Source organism: Ostrea edulis, chromosome 7 (assembly GCF_947568905.1).
Source record: "Ostrea edulis chromosome 7, xbOstEdul1.1, whole genome shotgun sequence".
Lineage (NCBI taxonomy): Eukaryota > Metazoa > Mollusca > Bivalvia > Ostreida > Ostreidae > Ostrea > Ostrea edulis.
Window position 1 is genome coordinate 58,669,478 of NC_079170.1, and position 25,799 is coordinate 58,695,276.

Sequence of the window (25,799 nt, forward strand, 5' to 3'; positions counted from 1 at the left end):
TCATGTACATGTACGCATATTGATGTTTTACTTGTATTTTGAATCATGTACAACTACGTATCATTAACTAGAATTCTGAATAATGTACATGTACGTATCATGATATTTTACAAGAATTCCGTATCATGTACACGTACGTATCATGATGTTTTACTAGAATTCTGTACATGTACGCATATTGATGTTTTACTAGTATCTGTATCATGTACACATACGTATCATTTACTAGAATTCCGTATAATATACATGTATGTATCATGCTGTTTTACTAGAATTCCATATCATGTACATGTACATATCATTTACTATCTACCTACCTATCCTCTTCGAGCCATGATCGGCTCATAAGGCTTTACAACATCTTCCGCCATTTCGCTCTGTCATTTGCTACTGTAACTGCTTCGCTCCAAGTTTGCCATCCTAGTTGTTCGCGTTCTGCCTCTGCACTTCTTCGCCATGTTGTTTTTGGGCGACCTCTCTTTCTCTTACCCTCTGGGGCCCATGTCAGGGCTACTCTGGAGTTGTTGTCATGTGGTTTCCTCAGAGTATGTCCTATCCATCTCCATCTTCGGCATTTAACAATTTCCCCTACTGGGCATGTCCTTGTCCTACAGTATAGTTCATCGTTACTGACTTTCATGGGCCAGAAGATGCGGAGTACCCTTCGTAGACATTTTCTCTGAAAAGTTTCCAATCTGGTGACATCACTTTCATTAATTTTCACATTTCTGCTCCATTGCTGTTAAATACTCTGATCTTTGTTGCTCTGCTGTATTTGGTGGACTTTCAAAGAGGATTAAGCATTGCAAATGCATTCCTGGCTAAACTCAGTCTGTGCTTGATGTCTTCTGTTGTTGACAATAGCATTAAGGTATGTGAAAGTGTCCACATCCTCAACGTTTCTTCCCTTGATTGTGATATGATTTGTTTCCTTGTTTTTAATTCTCAACACCTTGGTCTTGTTCGTGTTGATCCGGAGACCAATACTTTCAGCATGTTTACACAATCTTTCGGTCTTTTCCTGCAGGTGTTGGTGCTTAGTAGATAAGAGGGCAATATCATCAGCGTAATCAAGGTGTTCTAGCTGGTTGATAAACTTCCATCTGATGCCTGTTCTCTTTCCGTTGCTGGTATTCTTCATAACCCAGTCCACAGCAATTATAAAAAGGAAACCTGACATCACACATCCCTGTCTGACTCCAGTTTTGACTGAAAACCATTCTGATGACTGTCCATTGTTGATGACACAGCTACTACTACCATTGTACATCTCTTTAATCATTTACTAGAATTCCGTATTATGAACACGTACGTATCATTTACTAGAATTCCGTATCATGTACATGAACATATCATGATGTTTTACTAGAATTTCGTATCATGTACACATACGTATCAGTTACTAGAATTCCGTATCATGTTCACGTACATATCATACGGTTTTACTAGAATTCCATATCATTTACACGTACATATTATTTACTAGAATTCCGTATCATGTACACGTACGTATCATTTACTAGAATTCCGTATTATGTACACGTACGTATCATTTACTAGAATTCTGTATTATGTACACGTACGTATCATTTACTAGAATTCCATATCATGTACACGTATCATTTACTAGAATTCCGTATCATGTACACGTACGTATCGTGCTGTTTTTACTAGAATTCTGTATCATGTACACGTACATATCATGCTGTTTTACTAGAATTCTGTATCATGTACACGTACATATCATGCTGTTTTACTAGAATTATGTATCACGTACACGTACATATCATGCTGTTTTACTAGAATTCTGTATCATGTACACGTACATATCATGGTGTTTAGGCTGCAGCAATGAGTAACAATGCCTACAGTAACTCGTATGCTTCTTTCTAAAGGTCACTACCTATCATAAACGTCTTTGGTATGGTGCAGCCCCTGGGTCGAAAATCGAATCGAGAGCCTTCACATCATATTGATGGTATTCTATGGACAAGAAGACGACTTATTGGATTTTACCATGTTCCATTTCCTAAACATTTAAGGAATCACTTTAATTCAGGGGCAAATTATACGAGTATAACCTGGTTTGGGTCAGTTTACGCTTTATAATCCGCGAATTGTCCACATTGACCTGTTCTTCAAGTAATCGATTGACCAAAGCGATCGGGAACATGCTTGTTATTTACCAATGACTCTAGTTCCGTTGGTTTATTGTATATCTGCGTCTTTGTTTGTTAATACGTCTGACCGCCGCGGTGGTCTAGAGATAGAGCGTTCGCCCCGCATGCGGAAGGTCGGGGTTCGAATCCCGGCCGCGACAGACCTAAAATAGGTAGTGACAGTTCCATCGCCAAACGTTCGGCATCAGGTGTGAATGTCACGGGTCCTCGGAGAGGACATTAAAAACGGATGTCCCGTGTCACAGCAGGTAGAGCATGCTAAAGAACCCTCACTGCTCAATGGCCGTAAGCGCCGAGCATAGGTCTTAGTGACGTTAAACAAGATACAATCAATCTGTTGCATGACCGGAAGTGATTTTTATTTTTTTTAATTTTTTATTTTTTGGTGGATTTAGGATGTATGTGTGCGGAATGATATTGTTTTGGGTTGTAACAGAATATATTGTGGAATGAAATTTTCCTGATGTGTTACAGAATGAAATTCTTTTTGGTACATTATAGCTGTATATTATTTAGGCCACTTTTTGGTACATTATAGTTTTATATTATTTAGGCCACTTTTTTAAATAAAAGTTTTCGAAAGATTATCAAGCGCTTTAGAATAAATAAAAACAGGCAAGGACGAGTACCCAGATAGCGGATTGTGACGGGACTACCAAGTGCAACCCTTCCACCGGTTAGTGTGACACTTTATCGTTGTGTATTATATACCTATATGAGGTCTTTAAGGTCCACATACCTATCTTATTCCACTACATGTTACTTGCAGCAGCTGAATGAGAGATCTCCGTGCCATTTTTTGAATCATAATGAAGGTATTCAGGTTCATGTAAACTAGGGTGTTAAAAGTCTTTAATTAAAACTACACGGAGCGACTTGGGGTTTGGTTTCTGGTCTTCTACAATATATTAACCTTCATGCACTAAATAACTTTCTATAATTAAAACGACCCGATGTCAATTCTGTTAAATACTCGCTCGATTGCACCTGCTAACACGACAAATGAATGTTATGAAAGAGAAATCGCTTCATCATCTGAAATTCCCGGATAAATAGTACATGTATATATTGTAGGGTTCAATCAAGCACGGACCTGAAATCGTATACCCAAACCGTGCATTATAAATGAACGCTAAACAGCGTGCCGCCGGAGTCGGAGCGTAGATGGCCTGCTATAAGTTACACTACTTTGCCGTGAGGGGACGGGGGGAACTGATCAGAATGTTGTTCATACTCGCCAAAGTGGATTTTCAGGACATTCGCGTAAACGAAGGCGGTGTGGATGAATGGGAGGAGTATAGGCACGGTAAGGTTGGATTTTGCATGCACTTTTTAAATAGCTTTTGACGCAGGCTAAAGTGAGCTGAATCCGGACCTTTAACTCGTATCTGACGAAGGAAAGGGGGTGGTCATACCTACACGTGTAATTATTATGAGGTCATACCTACACGTGTAATTATTATGAGGTCATACCTACACGTGTAATTATTATGAGGTCATACCTACACGTGTAATTATTATGAAGCATTACTCACACGCAATTTTTGGCGTCCTTTTACATTTTAAGACCTGTATGGCAGTCTTGGAAAATCTACATTAAAAATCTTGGTAGATCGATATATTATAGTTAAACAACCACTCTTTGCTCTTTTAAAACTGAGACTGCAAGAATATTAATAAAATTTTATAAAGGTCGAGGAAATGACGACACGGATACCGACAAAATTTCAAAACCCGAGTGAAATCATTCTTTTTAAAAATAACAATTTTGTAGGTAAAGAGAAAACCTTAGTTTTGTAGTATTGTCAATTATTCTGAAGGGCGATTATGAATTGGGGTCGTTGTGTTTGTCATTGAGCTAAAGTGTGTTAAACTTGACCTTTTTTATTTATATGCTAAATTTGTCAACAAAACACAAGTAACACAAAACAATCATTAAATTTTAAAAATTAACGCAATCTCATGTCTTCTAACAATATAGATCTGGAAAAAAGTTTAATAATAGTTGTTTTGATTCGTTAAAATTCATCAAATAGAATTTTAATATTTAAAAGTCCTGTCATTTTTCAAATATTGCACATAAATTGGAATGCCTTGCTCCAAAAACTAGGATGGAACTAAAAATGCAGAAATAATATATTCAGAAGAAACTATATTTTTCAAACAGAATATCGGATTAATGAATGTAAATGTTTAATCAGTGTTCGGAGAAAGTATCAACCAATTTCATGAGTTTTCAACACTTTAATTAGTTCCAAGTCTCTGTTATTTGTAGATTACGAAATCGAAATACATGTGTAGGGGTATAAATGTGGACAATATGAATGCTAAAATCATGCAGATTCATAGCTATTTGATTTTTTTTTAAAAATCCTTCCGGTCTTGCTTTAAAAAATTTATGACGTCATGATTTCGTTTCTACGTCAAATTGATCAACTCAATAACAACCGAGTTGCATAGGGATTCTTGAAAAATACTGTTTAGTACGACTCTAAGCACAGCATGTTCCTTATAAGTATTGCTTGTGATTTTATCATTCTCTCTTTAATACATGTATGTTGATGTATTTTACACTTTGTAGGTCTTTTGATTAGCAAAAGTGCTGTAACAGGGTTCTTCCAACAAGAAGGACTGAGGAAACGCCTGTAGGGTTCAGGTCTCAATCTATTTATTCGGACACAGTGATGGAATAGACAATATATCTCTAAAGATAGCCCTGAAATATTATAAAACAATGATATAATATTAACTGAACAATCCAAGCCTATGCTAAACGATATTTAATCTTACTGATTTCCATCAAGATATGTTTATCATTTAAGGGAGATAACTCTAAAGATACATCATTTTGCAAAATAGTATTTCTCCCGTAAATATTAATAAAAAGTAATTAATGAAATAAAACAACAATATTGTCATACCCTTCTATAGGACCTCAGTAAATTTACAGCTTGGACAATATATCAGGATTGACTCTATAATTCAATAAAGTACCATGTATGTACAATGTAAAATCACTTTTATATCACCTTACAATACAGCAATATATATATATAACTGAATTCTTTAATCAATCTAAGGAATAATTTGACTCATTCTTTCAGTCATTTAGTACAAGTGCAAATGGGAAATTTATATTGCAAATATACAGAATAGACTTTTAATTAACTAGTAGCAATAGGAATTAGTATGATTATGTTACTCACCAGAAATCAAGGATTTTGCAGTCTGCTGTCAGTATTAAACTCTCTCTAAAAATCATGTCAATTCAAATGTCTACCTAGCTTCTGAATAACATTAATACTGCTCAAAACTGGCGGTAAAACTATAGAACCGAGAAAACCAACCAAATGCAACTTGACAATCACTGACCAATAAAAACCCTTCACACAAAATGAACACAGTCAGATCCATGACCAAAGCCCTCAAGGTATATAAATTGTAAGTGTACCTTTGTATAGTGGTGTAAATAAAGGAGTGGATCTAAGATCTAAATATGAATGAATATAAAAACATATATTTGTCAGCAATGGATTGTCAAAACTTAGTACTATTACAGTACGTATAGGATGTGTAATATCACAATCTAATTAAAATCAGATCCTAAAATACGCTCACTATCGCTATAATAGGATCTGACATAACCCCATAGAAGTTCACGTCCGCATGACAATCGAATTAAGGAGGTATGCTACACCAGATAAATTTGACGTAGATGAAAAGTGGAGGATATGTACAACAATATTTTGAAGTTGAAAATTTTCAAATTTACTTTATTTTGTCAAAAAATACAGTTTTAGTGGAAGGAAATCTGAAAAAAAAAAATTAAAAACCCCTGCTGGACTCAAACCTGCGACCTACAGGTCACCAGTCGGTATTCTAACCTACTGAGCTACTCGACAAGGTATTTAAATGGAAAAGGAAAAGTCAAATATTGCTAATATCGATTTTTTTCATCCATGATTTTAAAGGAAGTCAGCCATTATGACGATGTAGAGATCCTAAGATACGATCACAATCGCAGAGTATACGGCGCGGATCTAAGAAGTCTGATTTTAATTAAATTGTGTAATATTAATTTTGTTTGTTGTACAGCAACGTGTCTTCTTTTTTCTGAGAAATAAGATACATTGAAACAACAGAGGTTTCTTTCTGACAAAACATGGACTTTTTTAACTTCATGTATAATATTCCTACACGTATCGCCCGTATATTACTTATATAGCTCATTACGTATTACCATATCAAAAACATTTAGAAATATAGATTAAGATAAAGATAAAATCATAAAAATATAATTTTTTAAAATATACATATACATAATAGCATAGAATAAAAATATGACTGCTGATTGCCCAGATGGCTGTCAGAACAGACTTTGAACTTATTCGACAGGACCCGGAATATGCAAATATCTTGCATAATAAAGCATATTCTGGTTGTCAAAGATCAATAGCTGCACCCCCTGATGTCTTGCCGAAGACTGGACTTTCCATCAGTGACGTGATAACATTTTTTACTTGATTTCAGGCACCCCAACAGGTGAGCTTCCTTTCCTGGAGGTCGATGGAAAACAGCTGACGCAAAGTCTCACCATAGCACGATATTTAGCGCGCAAGTTTGGTAAGGACGACATTTTCTGAATTCTTGTGAGCTTTTGTGATCATTCTTTTTGTACCATTTTTTGAATGTTATGAAGTTAGGGTATCCTTTAATTCATGCAATACAGCACGAACGGAAACAGTGTAAACCTGCCTTTATAATATGCAATTTTGGAAGAGTAACCATTTTTGGAATTTATAAGAAATTTCGATTGTTTCCTGTCTGTTTTAGCGAAAAATAAAAAGACGTGAAATCATTTGTTCAATACGATATTTTAGGTCAATATAGTTTATCAGGTGACTAATTCCGATTTGGCATCCGTCGTTCTCGGTTTTCTTTCTTTCATAGTACGTTTGAACGCAATCAACTTCTCTGAAATTGCAGAGCAATTTTTCATCAAAATTGGTATGGAATACCTTTGGGAACTAGAATTGTGAATTTCATGTTTACTTGGGCCTGAGGGTTGGAGGTCAAACTTGAAAAAATAATGTTATTTTTAAACATCTTTTATACTCAAGGGTATCTTGTAGACAAACTACCTGTATTGTCATTATAAGGAAGTATCATATAGACACATTCACCATTTTAACAATTTTATATACATGTATTTTAGAAACTTTAGAACATTTTATATTTTGTTCTTTTTCATGGACAATTTCTTAGATTTTAATAATAATAATAAAAACCAATACCAACAATAATCCAAATAATTGAAACAACAACAATAATCCGTATAATACAAAAACTAGTTTACTTATAAGTATGTGCCACATTCCTCCGTACATATTTTTATATTTCATGTCTTTGTCAAAAAAAAGTGTGTACAAGACAATCATTTATAATCACAAAAATGATACCAGCAATGTCACTGTAAAGGTTTAAAATATGCGGTGGCACAAAAAATTAAATGTGCAAATGAACACCATCAAAACAGTAGCTACATGTTTGATTACAGATATTAACTTATGAGGTATTAATAACAGACACTGTAACAAATGTAATGTGCAGTAGCACAGTTATATCTTATGTGCCAGGGCACTTTTAAACAAAGGCAGGCAGTGATTATAATAAATGAACAGTCTTTAATACAAGTGATGGGGAATTTTTAATAATAAGATGGGGAAATTAACTAATTGATTGAAATTCGTTTTGCTATGAGAGATTGTTATTCGGACAAATTATTTACGTTTACAGACCTATATGGCTTTATTTACAATATCAGAGGGACTTCGGGTTAATGGACACCATTTCCGGTTATCAAATGACAAAGACACCCCTACACAAACCCCTGATAGGATGCTTTTACCAAATTTGTGGAATTCATGGCCCCCGGATCCGGGTGCTAGGGAAGGCTTTATGATTCATATAGTAAAATTGCATATTTTTAAGTTTTCTTTTTTCCTGACCAGCTAGATGGAGACTTTTATCAAAATTATTTGACCGCTGGGTCAGAGGTTCAGACTTTAGGGCAGGGACAGATATATAGTATAAATGCATTTAATCTTCAAAATTTGTCTTCTTTACTTCTGTGTATTTGTGAATGAATTTCTTATGCACTGTTATAAAGAGTTCCTTTGAAATCAAGTTACGTGAGATATTTCGGAAATTGATTTATTTAGAAAGCTACATAAATTTGTTCATGTCAATCGCCAACATAAGGAATAAACAAACTCTTTATTTTCCAAGAATGGGTTGGTCATTCAATAGCTGAAGACTTCATGAAATTCAAACGGAACATGGAAAAGAAAACGTTTAAATAGCGGTTTTCGATGGTCAAGAGAGACCACTGACCATTGGACCAATGAGTGCTCGTCATCAATATCCAAAACTGAGATTAGAAATAAATGAAAGACGATGGTGATTGAATTTCTAACATAAAGTTGAATATTTGATAAGTATAGTTTTAGTCATATCATCTACTACGCTCAGTATCAATAGTAAGGATTGTAGAGTGATGGGACTGATCAATTTTACATTTATCGCCAAACATAGTTTTTAAATTATCTGTACAATCACGTTGACAAAAAGGAAAGCAAAGGTTGGAACCATACTAAACGATTTAAGATAATACTTATACTACCGGCGTTTATATTCATGCTGTCAGTAGTCACTACAATGTATTCAAGGATTCTTATTATCATTATTTGCATTCTTTTTCAAATCACGACTGTCTTCTGTTGCATACCAGACACTCCTGTTTCTTGATAATACTGAGGTAAATACTGAAGGTCAAAGATAATTCTACACTCAGTCTGACGCTTCAGACTATTCACACAAAACATGTAATCATTCATTTCCACTGAAAACACCTTGTTGAACACAAGTAGGTTTTTATGACAGCTCAGCGATTTTACAGCGTATTCGCATTGCCCACTTATCAAACACATTATGTAAATACTCATTAATTTCCGGATATATGTCGGATATTGATACCAAACGGACACACTTTTTTGTATTTCTCCTTGCATATCAACCCCAGACTCCTATATTGAGTGAAAGTTGATTTTGCTAATATTTTTTTCTCTTCCAACTATCTGAGATGCCATGTGATTCATTGAAGCGAGGTAACCCACAGTTTATTTATAATGGGAGAGTTTGGAACCATACGAAACAATTTAAGTCACCTGTATGATAATTTACAACGAGAAAAGGCATCCTACTTCCATAAATAACTTTATAGAAATCCTGTAGACTTTTGACTGACTTTCAAACATTAGCCCGATTTTTCTCTGACAAATTTACGATTTCAGTGCATCTACATGTGTATACCGTAAAAGATGTAGACGACTAGACATATTGTTCAATATTCACACCGAACTAGTCTAGAATGGATTTTTGAGTGTAGTGTAAAATAATCGGACATCCTATTTTCTATCCTTTGCAACTTATTTTTCCCATCATGAATTCTCTAAGTACATGTTATTATCATGGACAATTAGCTGTTCCGGTACCGTATGGAATTCATACAAAAATGGTGGGATCATAGAACTGTAAAGGAAAAAGACTTGTTGGAGAATTCAAAAATTCTAGTGGGGAAAGTTTTGGATGCGACAGTTACATGATATTTCTGCCTCTCCCATTGAGAGGGAGGGGACGCATCCTATTGAAAGGGAGGAGACGCGTCCCATTGAGAGGGAGGAGACGCGTCCCATTGAGAGGGAAGAGACGTGCCCCATTGATAGGGAGGAGAGTGCCCCATTGAGAGGGAGGAAAGGGAGGAGACGTGCCCCATTGACATGGATGAGACGTGACCAAATGATAGGGAGGAAATGTGTCCCAGTAAAAGGGAGGAGACGTGTCCCATTGAGAGGAAGGAGACGTGCCCCACTGAGAGGGAGGAGACGTGCCCCATTGAGAGAGAGGAGACATGCCCCATTTAGAGGAAGGAGACGTGCCCCGCTGAGAGGGAGGATACGTGCCCCATTGAGAGGGAGGAAACGTGTCCCATTGAGAGGAAGGAGAGGTGCCCCATTGAGGGGGAGGAGACGTGCCCCATTGACATGGATGAGACGTGTCCCAGTGAGAGGGAGGAGACGTGCCCCATTGAGAGGGAGGAGACGTGCCCCAGTAAGAGGGAGGAGACGTGTCCCATTGAGAGGAAGGAGACGTGTCCCATTGAGAGGGAGGAGACGTGCCCCATTGAGGGGGAATAGGCATGCCCAAATGAAAGTAAGGAAACGTGTTCCATTGAAAAGGAGGAGACATGCCCCATTGACAGGTAGGAGACGTACCCCATTGAGGGGAAGGAGACGTGTCCCATTGATAGGGAATATACGTGTCCCATTGAGAGAGAGAGAGAGAGAGCAGACGTGTCATATTGAGAGGGAGGATACGCGTCCCAGTGAGAGGGTGGAGACGTGCCCCATTGAGAGGGTGGAGACGTGCCCCATTGAGAGAGAGGAGACGTGCCCCATTGAGGGGAAGGAGACGTGTCCCATTGATAGGGAATAGACGTGTCCCAGTGAGAGAGAGAGAGATGTGTCCCATTGATAGGGAGGATACGCGTCCCAGTGAGAGAGTGGAGACGTGCCCCATTGAGAGAGAGGAGACGTGTCCCATTGAGGGGAAGGAGACGTGTCCCATTGATAGGGAATAAACGTGTCCCAGTGAGAGGGAGGAGACATGTCCCATTGAGAGGAAGGAGACGTGCCCCATTGAGAGAGAGGAGACGTGCCCCATTGAGGGGGAATAGACATGCCCAAATGAAAGTGAGGAAACGTGTTCCATTGAAAAGGAGGAGACGTGCCCCATTGAGAGAGAGGAGACGTGTCCCATTGAGGGGAAGGAGACGTGTCCCATTGATAGGGAATATACGTGTCCCATTGAGAGAGAGAGAGCAGACGTGTCATATTGAGAGGGAGGATACGCGTCCCAGTGAGAGGGTGGAGACGTGTCCCATTGAGAGAGAGGAGACGTGCCCCATTGAGGGGAAGGAGACGTGTCCCATTGATAGTGTTAAAAGTAATGGGGGAGGGGACAGTCTCAATTTATTTGCACTACAATTTTTTTTAAAAAATTGCTCACTGTCAAGGGGGGGGGGGGGGGCAGCCTAATTCTTTGTGCCTGTTTTGGAATACATTGTTAGGAACTATATTTGTTTTGAACCTATTGTAATATTTAGAATTTTCATGATTATGGAACAAAATTTGAGTTAATGAAAGCAAATTAAAATTTTAATCTTTTTTAAATATACATGTAAATATTATACATGACTTTGGACGAAACGTCTAGCTCTACGATTCGTCTTTCTTCAAACCACGGGGTGAGATCTAGTTAACGTCAATATAAGCTGCTATTTCGTTTACCACTGGTATTAAACTGATGATAGTAACGATCGTTACTATCATCCCAAGATGGCGGAAGGAAATTCGGCTAAAACCGTGTTTACTTATTATATCTATTTGTATTGTTTATTTGCGAATGATATGTAGGTAAGCAATATCATACACTAGCAACAATATATAAAACATCTACATTGTATAAATATTAAACAGATTAAATAAAACATCTACACTGTATGAATATTCAACAGATTATATAAAACATCTACATTGTATATATATTCACAAACTATAGAAAACATTGAAAAAATTATAAAAAAAAACAAAAACAACAACATCGACACTGTATGAATATTCAACAGATTATATAAAACATCGATACTGTATGAATATTCAACAGAGTAACAAAAAACATCTACATTGTGTGAATATCCAAAATATTATATAAAACATTTACATAGTATGAATATTGAATATATACATCTACACTGTATAAATATTCAGCAGATTATATAAAACATCCACATTGTATATATATTCAACAGATTATAGAAAACATCTACACTGCATGAATGTTATTCAACAGATTATATAAAACATGTACACTGTATGAATGTTATTCAACAGATTATATAAAACATGTACACTGTATGAATATCCAACAGATTATACATGTATAAAACATCTACACTGCATGAATATTCAACAGATTATATAAAACATCTACACTGTATGAATATTCAACAGATTATAGAAAACATCTACACTGTATGAATAATCAACAGATTATAGAAAACATCTACACTGCATGAATATTCAATAGATTATATAAAACATCTACACTGTATGAATATTCAACAGATTATAGAAAACATCTACACTGTGTGAATATCCAACATATTATATAAAACATCTACACTGTATGAATATTGAACAGATTATAGAAAACATCTACACTGTGTGAATATCCAACAGATTATATAAAACATCTACACTGTACTGTATGAATATTGAACAGATTATAGAAAACAACCACATCATTGATATATTATACAGAAAACGCCCACATTGTGTAAGTATTTAACAAGTAATAGAAAACATCCACATTGTGTAAGTATTTAACAAGTAATAGAAAACACCCACATTGTGTAAGTATTTAACAAGTAATAGAAAACATCCACATTGTGTAAGTATTTAACAAGTACATGTAATAGAAAACACCCACATTGTGTAAGTATTTAACACGTAATAGAAAACACCCACATTGTGTAAGTATTTAACACGTAATAGAAAACTTCCACATTGTGTAAGTATTTAACACGTAATAGAAAACATCCACATTGTGTAAGTATTTAACACGTAATAGAAAACATCCACATTGTGTAAGTATTTAACACGTAATAGAAAACATCCACATTGTGTAAGCATTTAACACGTAATAGAAAGCATCCACATTGTGTAAGTATTTAACACGTAATAGAAAATATCCACATTGTGTAAGTATTTAACACGTAATAGAAAACATCCACATTGTGTAAGCATTTAACAGACTATAATACACATCGATATCATTTAAATATTTCACAGAAAACATCTACATTGTAGAAAACTTTTTAAAAAATTGATTATAGAGAATATCCACAATGTGTAGTAAGAAACGTATTTCAAAATGAACAGTGCAAAATTTACAAATGTTTGATATATCATTAGTTCGAATATGATATCTTTGTTTTGAGCTATTGTTCAAATTCAAACAGAGAATGTTTTGATTTTTACCACAGTGATTTTAAAAGTATTGTAAGTAGATTCTAGTGTTACGTCTTGCTTTATAACAACAAGAAAACAATCTGTCTAGTACACAGTAGAATTGTATAACAACAAGAAAACAATCTGTCTAGTACACAGTAGAATTGTATAACAACAAGAAAACAAACTGTCTAGTACGCAGTAGAATTGTATAACAACAAGAAAACAATCTGTCTAGTACGCAGTAGTATTGTATAACAACAAGAAAACAATCTGTCTAGTACGCAGTAGAATTGTATACGTGGACTTTCTATTTCATAGAAGGCCCACAGCATTATTGTGAAGTAAATCAAGAAAAAAAAGTAGTTTCGTATGCTGGTTGCCTCATACCAAACCATATTATACAAATTGAATTGCATATTCTAGTTTGTGTTTGATCAGTAAGAGACAAGAATACAATGAGAATGTGATAATAAACATTTAACAGATTATAGAAAACAACCACATTGCATATATATATATATATATATATATATATATATATATATATATTTAGCATACATTTATTATAAAAAAAAAAAGCATCCACATTGTATAAACGTTTAACATATTATAGAAAATATTCATATAGTATAAATCTTCAACAAATTATATAAAACATCCACATTCTACAGCATGGTGCCAAAAATGAGTGAACTTTCATGTTTTACGCTATATATTCTATTAAAAAATACCTTTTGTTTTATTATGAAGCAAATTTTGCTTTAATCATCATAACATCGACAGCATTTGGTATATGTACAAAATATCTGGACATAAATTCTATCAAGAATATTTAAAACTTTATAGAAAGTATACACATTGTATAAAAAAAACTTTAACAGATTATAGAAACATCTAAATTGTATTAAAAAGATTAAGTGACCGAAACCATTCTTATCGTGTCAAAAAGCCCAAAAGAATACCAGAGTTATGGATCTGCATTGTTTTGATTAGCACGAATATCAATTTATTGAAAATAGATATTAACAACAAACTAACAAGTCAACTTTATGATAAACGGAACGATTATTCCATACCACCTGCATAAGGTGTTTATATCTCTCAACTGATTCGATAAGCAAGATCTTATTCTGCGTATGATCAGTTTTTAAATCGAGGCAGGCTACTGACAAAAAGTTGATGGTGCAGGGTTTTGAACCGTCGCGTTTAAAGTCAGCATTTCGCAAATACTATGGTCGTTGTAAGAATCTAGTTGGCCAATACATCCTATCATTGGGTCAAATGCTGTCTGACTTGTTTCAGACCGATTGTTAGACCGTTCTTAGCACACTGATTTTATCTACGGGTAACTCCGTTTACCTGATCAAGATATAGGGTTCATGGTGGATGTAACCGGTCGACAAGGGGTACTTACTCATCCGAGACACAGTCACCTGATCCCATCTTTGATATATCCAGGGGTCTGTGTTTGTCCAACTCTCTATTTTGTATTGCTTATAGGAGTTATGAGATTGATCACTGTTCGTTATCTTCACCTTTCATAATTGGCAAATATCCCAGAATTATGTGTTGATTTTAATAAGGGTTGGCCGGAGATACAAACTGGGAGCAGGCACTAGTGGAACAGATTGTGGACACATGTGACGACCTGAGAGCGGAAAACGCCAAAATCATCCACGAAAGAGACGAAAGCAAACTGGTAACGATGTTTATAATTTATATATATATATATATATATATATAATTTCTGGGGTTGAATTAGGGAAGAATCCGCATGATCATTTTTTGTATGGCTTATACTCAGTTATTACCGAACCAGGGCTGTCCAAAAAGTTCGTGGATGCATACTTTTTTCTCTTTATAATAATTACGAATGTGGTAATTGTGTGAAATAATAGTTTAGTATACACCATGGTAATGTAAAAAAAATTGGAGCAATGCAGAATACTTTAGTTCGTTATCAGCATGCTTTTTATATGTAAGCCGCATGGTCCGGTGGCAAGCCATATTTGACGTGTCTGTAACGTTGTTATCATCAGTATATCTTGCTTTTCGACGGAGATGCTGCACACATCATTAGCCAAATAGTCAAATAGACCAGAATACTATTTACTGTCCTTGGTGAAATTGAAATATTTGTTAACACCACAAAGAGACACGATTTCTCTCACTGTAAGGCTTACTACATGTATAATGTCATGAGTTGGAAAATTTCTATTTTCATTGCATAATTCCACTTTTTGCGGCATCTCTCACATCGAACACACCATCAGAAAACCGTTTATGCCACTTGTAAATCAACGTTCTGGATATGGGTATTTTAATTATTCCCTGATACTTTTATCAATTTCGTTAGTATGTATCAGTGTTTTCTTCCTAGTCAACAAAGAATTTATTACGCCACGCTGACGTCGCGTTTTCCCTAGTCAACACAGAATTTATTAAGCCACGCTGACGTTGCGTTTTCCCTACATTCAGCAAACTTCGGCATATTCCGGTAGCCTTCGGTACCCTACATCTAGCCTCGGATGTATGACGGTAAGTGATATGCAGCTACGCCTAATATTTGCAATGCGGTAGTCTATTTACTCTCCCGGAGAACTTTCACTTTCAGAAAGTAGTGATCAAAATATGTATTTTTTTTAAAAAAATGAGTTAATCGAGTTTTACTCAGAAAACTGCCCTCTATTTCGAGAAAAAAACCATAATTCTCAAAGAGAAATAGTTACTAACATTGAGAGTGTTATCATTTTTTTAAAGGTTATAATGGATTGTATTTCGCAAGAGCTGTCAGTATTTCCAGTTGATCAGTGACGCTAAACATGTTGTTATACGTCACTGTATACTATGGCGGAAAACACCATACATCCGAGCTTAGATGGAATCGACCGAGGTGATCCGAGTGGTTTTCCCTGTTCAGCACAACATTTATTACGCCACGTTGACGTCACGTTTTCCCTAGTCAACACAGAATTCATTTCGGCACGCTAACGTCATATTTCCCCTAGTCAACATAGAATTTATTACGCCATGCTGACATTGTGTTTTCCCAGTCAACACAGAAATTATTACGCCACGCTAACGTCACGTTTTCCCTAGTCAACACAAAATTTATTACGCCACGCTAACGTCATATTTTCCCTAGTCAACATAGAATTTATTACGCCATGCTGACGTCGCGTTTTCCCTAGTCAATACAGAATTTATTACACTACGCTGACGTTGCGTTTTCCCTAGTCAATTTAGAATTAATTACGCCACGTTAACGTCACGTTTTCCCAGTCAACACATAATTCATTACGTCACGCTGACGTCGCGTTTTCAGAGCGATGTTTTCTTGATCCCTCCTTAACTTATATTAACAACACCAGAAAATGACGTCAGTTGTGTTTCTTACGTCTCAATTTGATTTTATCCAGTTTGATGTATTCTATGAAAACTATTTGAATTTAAACCTTGATTACGAAATTTGTAACATTGATACACTTGGCCATGCGCGCCCTTATAAGACCACAATTTTTTTTCATTTAACTAAAGTAAAAACATCCAAAATCAGCTTATTTTGATTTGGAATTTCATAACAAATGTAGATCTAAAACCATTTAAGACGTCAGAAATGACTCTTTCCACTCATATTTTGGACTGCCCTCATAGATTAATGATTTTATGTATGAGTAGTAGACTATTAATTGTATTTTCAACTCTATCATGCATAGATATAAAGCAAACATTCTCAGGTGACTAATACAATGTTTTATTAGTACGAGCATGGAATAAGGAAATTCCACTGAGGGGGCAAATCCTCATCCTAGACTGTGAATCTTGTTCCAGAGGTGGAATTTCCCAATCCCACACGAGTAAATAATAAAAGATTATTTTTCTCACATTTTACTTAGAGTTTAGTGCATAAATTCAGGAGTTTTGAGAAAATTCAAAATTATCAAAATCCTCATTTGTACTTCAGTGCAAAAACTAATTAGACAGGCAGAAAGAGCGTATCCGATAAACGCTCTTTATATCACATGCCTGTCTCACATGGATAAAGTCGATCTCAAATAGTTTACACTGTAAGTGTAAACTTAAAAACCCAAGGTTATCCACCCAGAAAACTATATCACATTTAAATCTAAAGAAAAGAATGCAATTTTTTTTTTACTTCTACGTGTAACGATAATATATGACGCCACAATCAAATATTCACATTTACCAATACATGTATGACAGTACTAATGAAATCGATGTTCAATTTCGTGTAACATGAATTTGGTCACGTGATCAGTTTGTTCTTGCGTATGAATACAATCACCTCTTCAAAAGTCAGTTCCTGTACTTCTTGCTTATGCAATGCAGTGGGGGATTTAGACCCCTCCCCTTTCGCCACAAATTTAAATAAAAGAAATAATGTAAGTAAAATTCCAGATTGGCACCCAAAATGGCTGAATATTTTGGCTAATACTTGACTTTAACACACACCCTTTCGTAAACCCTGGATCCGCCACTGCAATGACATCATAACAGAAACAAACGCAGCAGGATATTTATACAGAGTTTATTTTGTAAACAAACAAGAATTTCATCAATTTATAAAAGAGAAACATTAAACATATCATTCTATTGTTTCATTTTGTACAGTTTTAAATACCGTCTGCAACTTCTGCATGACGAATTATAAAATAAAGTTCTATGATATTGGAAGCGAAAAAATGTAGGCAGAGTTATAAGCCTATTTACTTTATGATGATAAGTTAACCTGTTGTTTCCTGGCAACCATCACGGCTATGACTCGGCATGATCATAAACGAGGCTGGTTTCGAGGCTCGTAAAATTTATATGTTTATGTGAGGGTTTCGGTGCGAGTCTTCATTAAAATCCTACAACAGAAATCTCTCAAGTGAACAGAAACTCCGTCAGTTCGTTTTTTATGTTCTTGTACACACACTGAAAGTAAATAAAAGATGCAATCTACCTGCACTTTGTCTAAATCTGTTCTACTGTCTCGAATCGTCTGCATGGCTACAATCGCGAGTCCTAATGATGAACATGCCGTTGTTTCTTTCCAAAAACCTGACTAAGAGCATAACGTTAACTTGACGCAACATATCCTCCAGCAATTCTCTCAGATCCTTTGAATTTTTGTCGAAATCTGTATTCAACAATTGCGTTTTCAACTTAGTAGGCAAGACCAACGCTAGTTTCTCCTTCGCTGATGGCGACAAAATCACAACACGGATGTAGTTTACTCCGCTCTTCGTGTCTTCATTTAAGTTAACTTTCCACTCTAAATTACCTTTATTTTACACCTGTTTCGTGTTTTTTGTTTTGTTAACCTTTTTAATTAAATATCTATATCTTATATTATTTTTGATATTGTTCCTAATTTTTTATTCGATAGAACTCTAACGAACTATATTTTGTGTTCTATGATCGTTATTTCGGTCATATGTTACATAATCATGGAAGCTCGGTAAGAACACAAATCAAAATAGAAAATATGAATGTAAGAAAGAAAATATCATTTTTGAGTGTTATTGGGATATGACATGAAGTTGGTACGTAATCAAATCTACTATAACGCCCTTCGGGCGTTATAGGATTTGATCACGTGACCAAATTCATGTCATATCCCAATAACATTCAAAAATTATATTTTATTTCTTAAGGAAAGTCCGTGCTTTTACGTATCCGGTTTTAAATTTTAAACACCGACTAGAAAGTTCCAGTTATAACTTCTTTGTTTGATGTTTGTAGTTTACGAGAACTGTACGAGTCAAATTTAGCATTCAAATGTGAATCTTAGATATATTTACCATAAATTATTATAGTATCAAGTCCTCACTAGCTCCAATGGTACAAAGCAATTTAATATCTACATTGATCTCTAAAAGGCTCATAGCTTGCAATCTAAGCCTGAACAAGTTAAAAATCATACATAGGCGTGACCCTCACAGTGGAATTCAAACTGTTTTTAGTGAGTTTGTGTTTGGTTCAAAGAAACCCAGAATTATAAATCCTCAGAAAATCATCAGCAAAGTTGTTGAATATTTGAACTCTTCTTCACAAGAAACAAAATTATTTGTACATGAGCTGTAGTTGCTAGAATCTACACATATGTTACATTATATTTATTTTTTCTATAAGTATGAGATAGCATGTAGGTATTTTTAAGTATGATATGATTGATAGCCAAACAAAAAAAGAATAACACACACACCAAAAAAAAATGTGAGAAAAAGGAAGGGGAGGGGGTGCGCCCCCCCCCCCCATCTCCCTCCTTGTGTTCTAATTGTCTGGTAGGACAAAATTTTCAGTATGTTTTACATATATATATATTGTCATATTCTGTTAATCTTGATTTTAAGATTGTATTTGCTGTTACAATTTTCTATTTTCAAAGTGTGCAAAGAATAATTGTAAAACTTAAATTCAAAAATGGGGGTTTGCGTATTCAAGAGACCATTTTGCAAAATATCTCTGGTCAACTATGGTAAAATATGTTTTTTTGTTAACCTTAGATATAATTCTAAATATTTTTAAAGAAAAACTGGCATGTAAACAATTTAGATTTTGAGAATTTTTCAAAATTGCGATATTCTGTGATTTTTTTCTGAAGGATGTGAGCAGATTAAACAGCAATTGTGTATGTTTTCAATTGAATATCTTTAAAAATTCTCTCAATAAATGAATAGCTATTGGTTTTTATATATTATAGCTTAATATGATGTGCTTTGGTGCATATTTTTAATAAAACATGAGATCATGCATTCTTGTGTTAAAATTTGGCTTTTGCATTTGGGGGTATATATGCTCTGTAGCACATAGTATAAAAATAAACCTGCAAAGGTATGTCTAATATGGGTTTTTTAGTTAGTTTATGAGTTGTTAAAGTTATTTAAATGGAAAAAAAATTTGATTGACAGAAATTTCTAATAGGATTTACCTACCTTAAATGACTTCGCAGCAGTGTGAGACTAAAAGAATCCTTAATTAGTACGATTGTGTTCCAGATGTGGAATGTCCCTATCCTACACTAGTAAATAATGAAGAATCATTTTTCTCACATGTTACTTACAGTTTAGTGCATAAATTTAGGAGCTTTGAGAAAATTCTAAATTATCAAAATCCTTATTTGAACTTCGATGCAAAAACTACTAGTAATTAGATAGACAGAAAGAGCATATCCGATAATGGTTTACACTGTAAACCAGAAAGCTATACTACATTGAAATTTAAAGATAACATTGCAAAATTATTTTTACTTCACCGTGTAACGTAAATCTTCACCGTGTTATGTAAATCGTAGAATATTTATGACGTCACAATCAAATGACGTTGCAGCAGTGTGAGAATAATAGAATCCTTCATTAGTACGAGTGTGGAATAGGAAAATTCCACCAAGGGGACAATATTCGCAGTCTAGGACGAGGCTTTACCGAGTCCTAGACAGCGAATCTTGTTCCAGAGGTGGAATTTCCCTATCCCACACAAGTAAATAATGAAGGATTATTTTTCTCACATTTTACCTACAGACTATCTGTGGTATCTTTTATTTTGAGTTTACTGGAATATATCTAATCAACATATGAATGAAAATGAACATTGTTGATAGATAAAATGACGTCGATATATCTAAATGTTGAGTTGAAGGCCACAGTAAGAAATTTTTCTTCTCATGTAGAAGTTGATGAATACATTCTTCCTCATAAAGGATATGAAAACAGATCGGCTAAAAAAGGAGCCCATGGAAATTCCAACAGATTGTTGGAAGACCTGATCTTCCAAGACCACTTAGACATTGTCTATGAGAAACTCCTACATTTTTTCTCCTATCAACTTCAGAGTACCTTTGCGTATAATCTGAGTGGCGTTTAACAATGTAATTTTTTGAATGACTAATCACAAAATATGAATTTTCAGTATTCTATTTTGATTGAAAAACTAATTGTCCATGATGTCAAAAAGGTAGTATTTAATTCATCGTGAGGAATGGTAGTACATAGTGTTTGAAAGTCATACATTTTGATCCTATTCATTTGAAAGAAGTTCAGTAATTTACTAAAAAAAAAATTGGAATGGTTTAGAATCCACATTTGATTTACACCACTTCTCGCAAATATTGTGGTACAATACGTCTGAAGTTTCTCCTTCTAGCAGCTTTCTGTGAGGAGTAAGAATAGGGACTTGGATCCTGCAATGTATCTCTGTAAAATTCTATGTGTAGTTTTGGAATCCAGTATATGTACGACAATTCATATTAATTCATTTCATTGACTGGGAATCCTTTGCTTGTCGTAAGAGGCGACTAAATGGGGCGGTCCTTCGAATGAGAACGCAAAAACCAAGGACCCGTGTCACAGCAGGTGTGGTACGTTAAAGAACTCTCCCTGCTCAAAGGCTATAAGCGCCGAGCATAGGCCTAAATTTTGCAGTCCTTCTCCGGCAATGGTGACGTCTCCATTTGAGTGCAAATTTCTCGAGAAGAACGTTAAACAATATACAATCAATAAACCATTGACTGGGGGTATCAAATGTGTTTAAAACTGAAGTGCAAGTTAACGTCTTTGAAAAGGGAATTTTGAGTATAAGTTGGATTACCAAATGTGGAATTAAAGCCAAGTTCGTTTGAAATACAGTTGTAATAATTTAGGACAATCCACACAGAACAAATTAGAAAACTGGGGACATAAAAGATGTGATTGACAGTCCAAACTGAATAGAACAAGTCACGCAGAGCAGGATACAGAGCATACTGAACATACATGCCTTTGTAATACTTCAGTAATCCGCCTGTAACATTTGATACAGTAGCAAGGTTTCCCACATCGTGCACATTACAGACAGGTTAGCCATGTTTAGTTTTGTGGTATTGCTGTTTTACAGAAATACCTTAAATCAAAGATGACAGAAGAAGTCTTACCGAAGTTCCAAAATAGACTCACCAGATTTCTACAACAGCATGGTGACAGATACTTTGTTGGATCGAAGGTAATCAACACCAAAGACAGCATCTGTTGTCTGCTTACATGATTGACTCTCTAAACACCACGATATTGATACGTTTTATTTAGCTTCCTTTGGTTCTCATGTCACTATCTTTATACATGCATTACTTGTCTTCGTGATAAATGATATAGTTTATTTCTCTGTAAGTTTAGCTTAACTGAGTTAAAATCTCAAATGAACTTTTTTCTCACCTCGTCAGTCGTCTGCTGTCATTTTGGCTTCTCTTATATTTTTAATTCAATGGAAAATTTTCAACTAAGCGTGACAAAAACCATGAACACTTGTTTCCAGACAAAATACTACGCTCTTTCCAAACGGAGAAATACGATGGGCCATTTATGTCTTTTCAGATTTGCTCAATCAGTTGAAAAACGTCAAAATTTAAATAGGAGTTACCACATGTTCCCATGAGCAAATATGGGGTCAGAATATTGCATAGGCATATGTAAAGGAATATGTATTTGAAAAATCTATAAACAAATAACCTATAATTTGTCATAGTAAATGCAAATGTTTAAACCATTGCTCATGCGGACATGCAAAATTTAACATAGGCTTCAATTTATCAAAGTAATATTTAATGGGCAGTAGCTTTGAACAAAACTTTTTAAATTCAGAATTACAGTTGCTGGAATATTTTGAATGGAAGAAAATTAAAATCCCAGAGTCCAAAATGCTAGCTTTGATCGAATTTTGTAAAAATTATGTAAACATTATTCACTTCCATTTCTTATGGACATTGTTTCTATAATAAAAAAAAATAAATAGATTTTATATCAAAATTACAAAAATATTTGTAGACTGTATAAATTTTAATGTTAGCAGTGATTTTATGTAATTTAGATTGTTTTAGTCAGTTTAGTATTGATCGGCAAACGTGACTTTGGCAACTAGTACCCTTTTAAAGTATCCACGGGTCTAGAATTAATAGGGTATGGCCACAATAGAGGCATAAATTAAAATATAGAAGTAATTCTTCAATTCACAAACAATAAAGCCAAAATTTCAAAATAGCAATGAGGGCATCTGTATTATATTTAAGATTCCTTCACAACGTGCTACCTGTCATGTGCAATATCTACAACATTTCGGATTGAACGTAGTGACCTAGCACCTCTTGATCCTTTCTTTAGATCACACTGGCGGATCTAGCGGTACACGAAGTGTTCACGACTTTCCTTCAGAATGATCCCTCTATTCTGGATGAACACAACAGCCTAACAGAACACCGACGGTTGGTGGAACAACATCCAAACCTTCGTGAATATATCTTAAACCGACCTTACTCTGTCGTGTAACAGTTTACAAGTTCACATAGTGATATCAATGGCATAGGCCAAGAATGTTGTGTTTGTAGGGCCATGCTATAAAATCTGGAATCCGATGATAGGAACCAATACGTGCCTGGAATAATCACAGACATTGAATTTCTTTAACGACATATCAAGATAAAACCATCCACCGAGTCGGTTTTTTTTAGACGTAATATTAATCATTTTATGTAGCATCACCAGCTGTTGATAAATGAAAAATGATGGACTTTGTGTATGTATATGATGGACTTTGTGTATGTATATGATGGACTTTGTGTATGTATATGATGGACTTTGTGTATGTATATGCAACAATGTAAGGCGAGTACCTAGTAAGTTGTTAAACTTGTGTTCAAACCTTTTTTTTTTATGTTATCAGTACAATGAAATACACTCATATTAAGGAATATGAGATTAAATACCTCATCACGTAGCATTTCTTAACATCGTTATGAAAGTTGAATTAGCATCACTAATGGGGTTTAATATTACAGGAGATCTTTTTATACATTGCATGCTATGATATGAGTAAAATACTCAGTAGCCGTTTTGTACTTTAGTCGTTATTTCTATATTTTTATTTTTATTATTATTATCATTATTATTTATTTTTTGTTATGTTATTGTCGATCATTGCATATTCAGAATGCATTGTTGTTTTCTGTTTTATCTTTTATAGGGGATTCTACAATATTGACGATTTTCTTATTATAGATGTCTGTCCAAATTTTAAAATTTTAACCATTTATTTTCAAGTGAATAGTTTATACATTTTGCATAATATATTTTTTCATATTCATTGAAATACTTTGTTGCTTTTCGAAGTGAAATGAAATTTAAAATGAATATTTCCTCAAGAATTTCGTAGAAAGTGTTGAAACAAATAAAACAAGATAGCTCTTCATTTGGCGTGATGAAATGCATGTAGAAAATATCAAATGTTATGCAAAGTAGAAAAGAAATATGCTATGGAAAGTGTGGTATTGATCATTAAGGGATGAAATCTATCAAAATTATTGTCTACATCTACCAGTTCTTTTTATTTGTTGCAAATAGCAAACATGATAGGAACCTTTATACTTTCTCTTTGGGGAAGACTATAATATTTTCACTGCATGTATTTTGAACAATTTTGTGAAATACTTACTTATTGGAGGCTCCCATACATTTTTAAACTTTTAAGATTCTTTGGATGCCAATATGTTGAAATGTTTGCAACATTTAATGCATTTTTCTATTTTTGTTTTAACTTTTCATATTTTTAAAAGTATATTGACTAAATTGCACTTCTTTTTTTATCGAAGTTTTACAGTATATGTCTTCATTGTCATCATCCTGAATTAATTTTATTGACAATGAATGATTCTATGTTACATATATCAGATGCTGTAATCCCATTACATGTATATTGTACATTTGTAATTAGTATACATTATTTTAGAAAATCAAAACTCGAGAAAATGTTTATTTGTCATTTCATAAAATGTAAATTTTCTAAATAAATTCCTCAAATACAATTATGCCTTAACTGTAGTTTTTTTTTTTTTACAATATCATTCGCTTGTTTACTACCCTGGTGATCGTTATTATGGAGTGTATTATACGGCTTGACTGAGATAGTACTGCAAATATCAATATTTCACTACGCTGGTGATGTGTATCATAGAAAGTGTATCTTACTGTATACATATATATGTAAATACCCCATAGTGCGATGGGACTCCAAAGTGCGATGGTCTTCGCCAAACTCCAATGTAACGCCAAAGTGCGATGGTCCACACTCATGCGCGAAAGTGCGATGGTGTGAGACAAATGCGCCATAATGCGATGGTGTCGACACGACAATATCCGATGGTACATAATAATGAGCCAAAGTGTCATAGAGTGACACGCCAAAGACCGTTGGGTTGTAAACGACACAGTGTTTTGGTACAGACTGTATAAACCATGTGTTGTTTCAACAAATATGTCAGTGCAAAATCCATGCACAAGAATTAAGAATAAGAAATTATTTCATTACCAATAAGTTGTGTTATTAAACACAAACTTTTCCAACGCGAAATTGTATAGAATGTTTTGCATTATAGCATACCCCCAGGAATTTATTATGTGTACATCGCAAGTAATAAATGATCATGAATTAAAGAATGTTTGGGCGAAGTAGATAGTTCGAC

General features: G+C 34.6%; 2 protein-coding genes and 1 long non-coding RNA gene across 3 annotated transcripts; 1 reads left to right on the top strand and 2 right to left on the bottom strand.

The window, feature by feature from the left end:
• Positions 1-796: 796 nt before the first annotated feature.
• Positions 797-1,270, bottom strand: LOC130048722 (uncharacterized). The gene has a single exon (XM_056145762.1). It carries the CDS (start codon positions 1,268-1,270, stop codon positions 797-799), a length of 474 nt encoding a protein of 157 aa, XP_056001737.1.
• Positions 1,271-2,067: 797 nt separating this feature from the next.
• Positions 2,068-25,142, top strand: LOC125654299 (probable glutathione S-transferase 9). Its single transcript, XM_048884175.2, has 5 exons — positions 2,068-3,486; positions 6,711-6,803; positions 14,896-15,011; positions 22,190-22,294; positions 23,446-25,142. Exons 1-5 carry the CDS (start codon positions 3,345-3,347, stop codon positions 23,608-23,610), a joined length of 621 nt encoding a protein of 206 aa, XP_048740132.1. The 5' UTR covers positions 2,068-3,344; the 3' UTR covers positions 23,611-25,142.
• LOC130048277 (uncharacterized) lies at positions 17,846-18,832 on the bottom strand. Its single transcript, XR_008797124.1, has 2 exons — positions 18,279-18,832; positions 17,846-18,183 (listed from the first exon to the last, which is right to left on the bottom strand). It is a non-coding gene; the product is annotated as an uncharacterized LOC130048277 (long non-coding RNA).
• Positions 25,143-25,799: the final 657 nt, after the last annotated feature.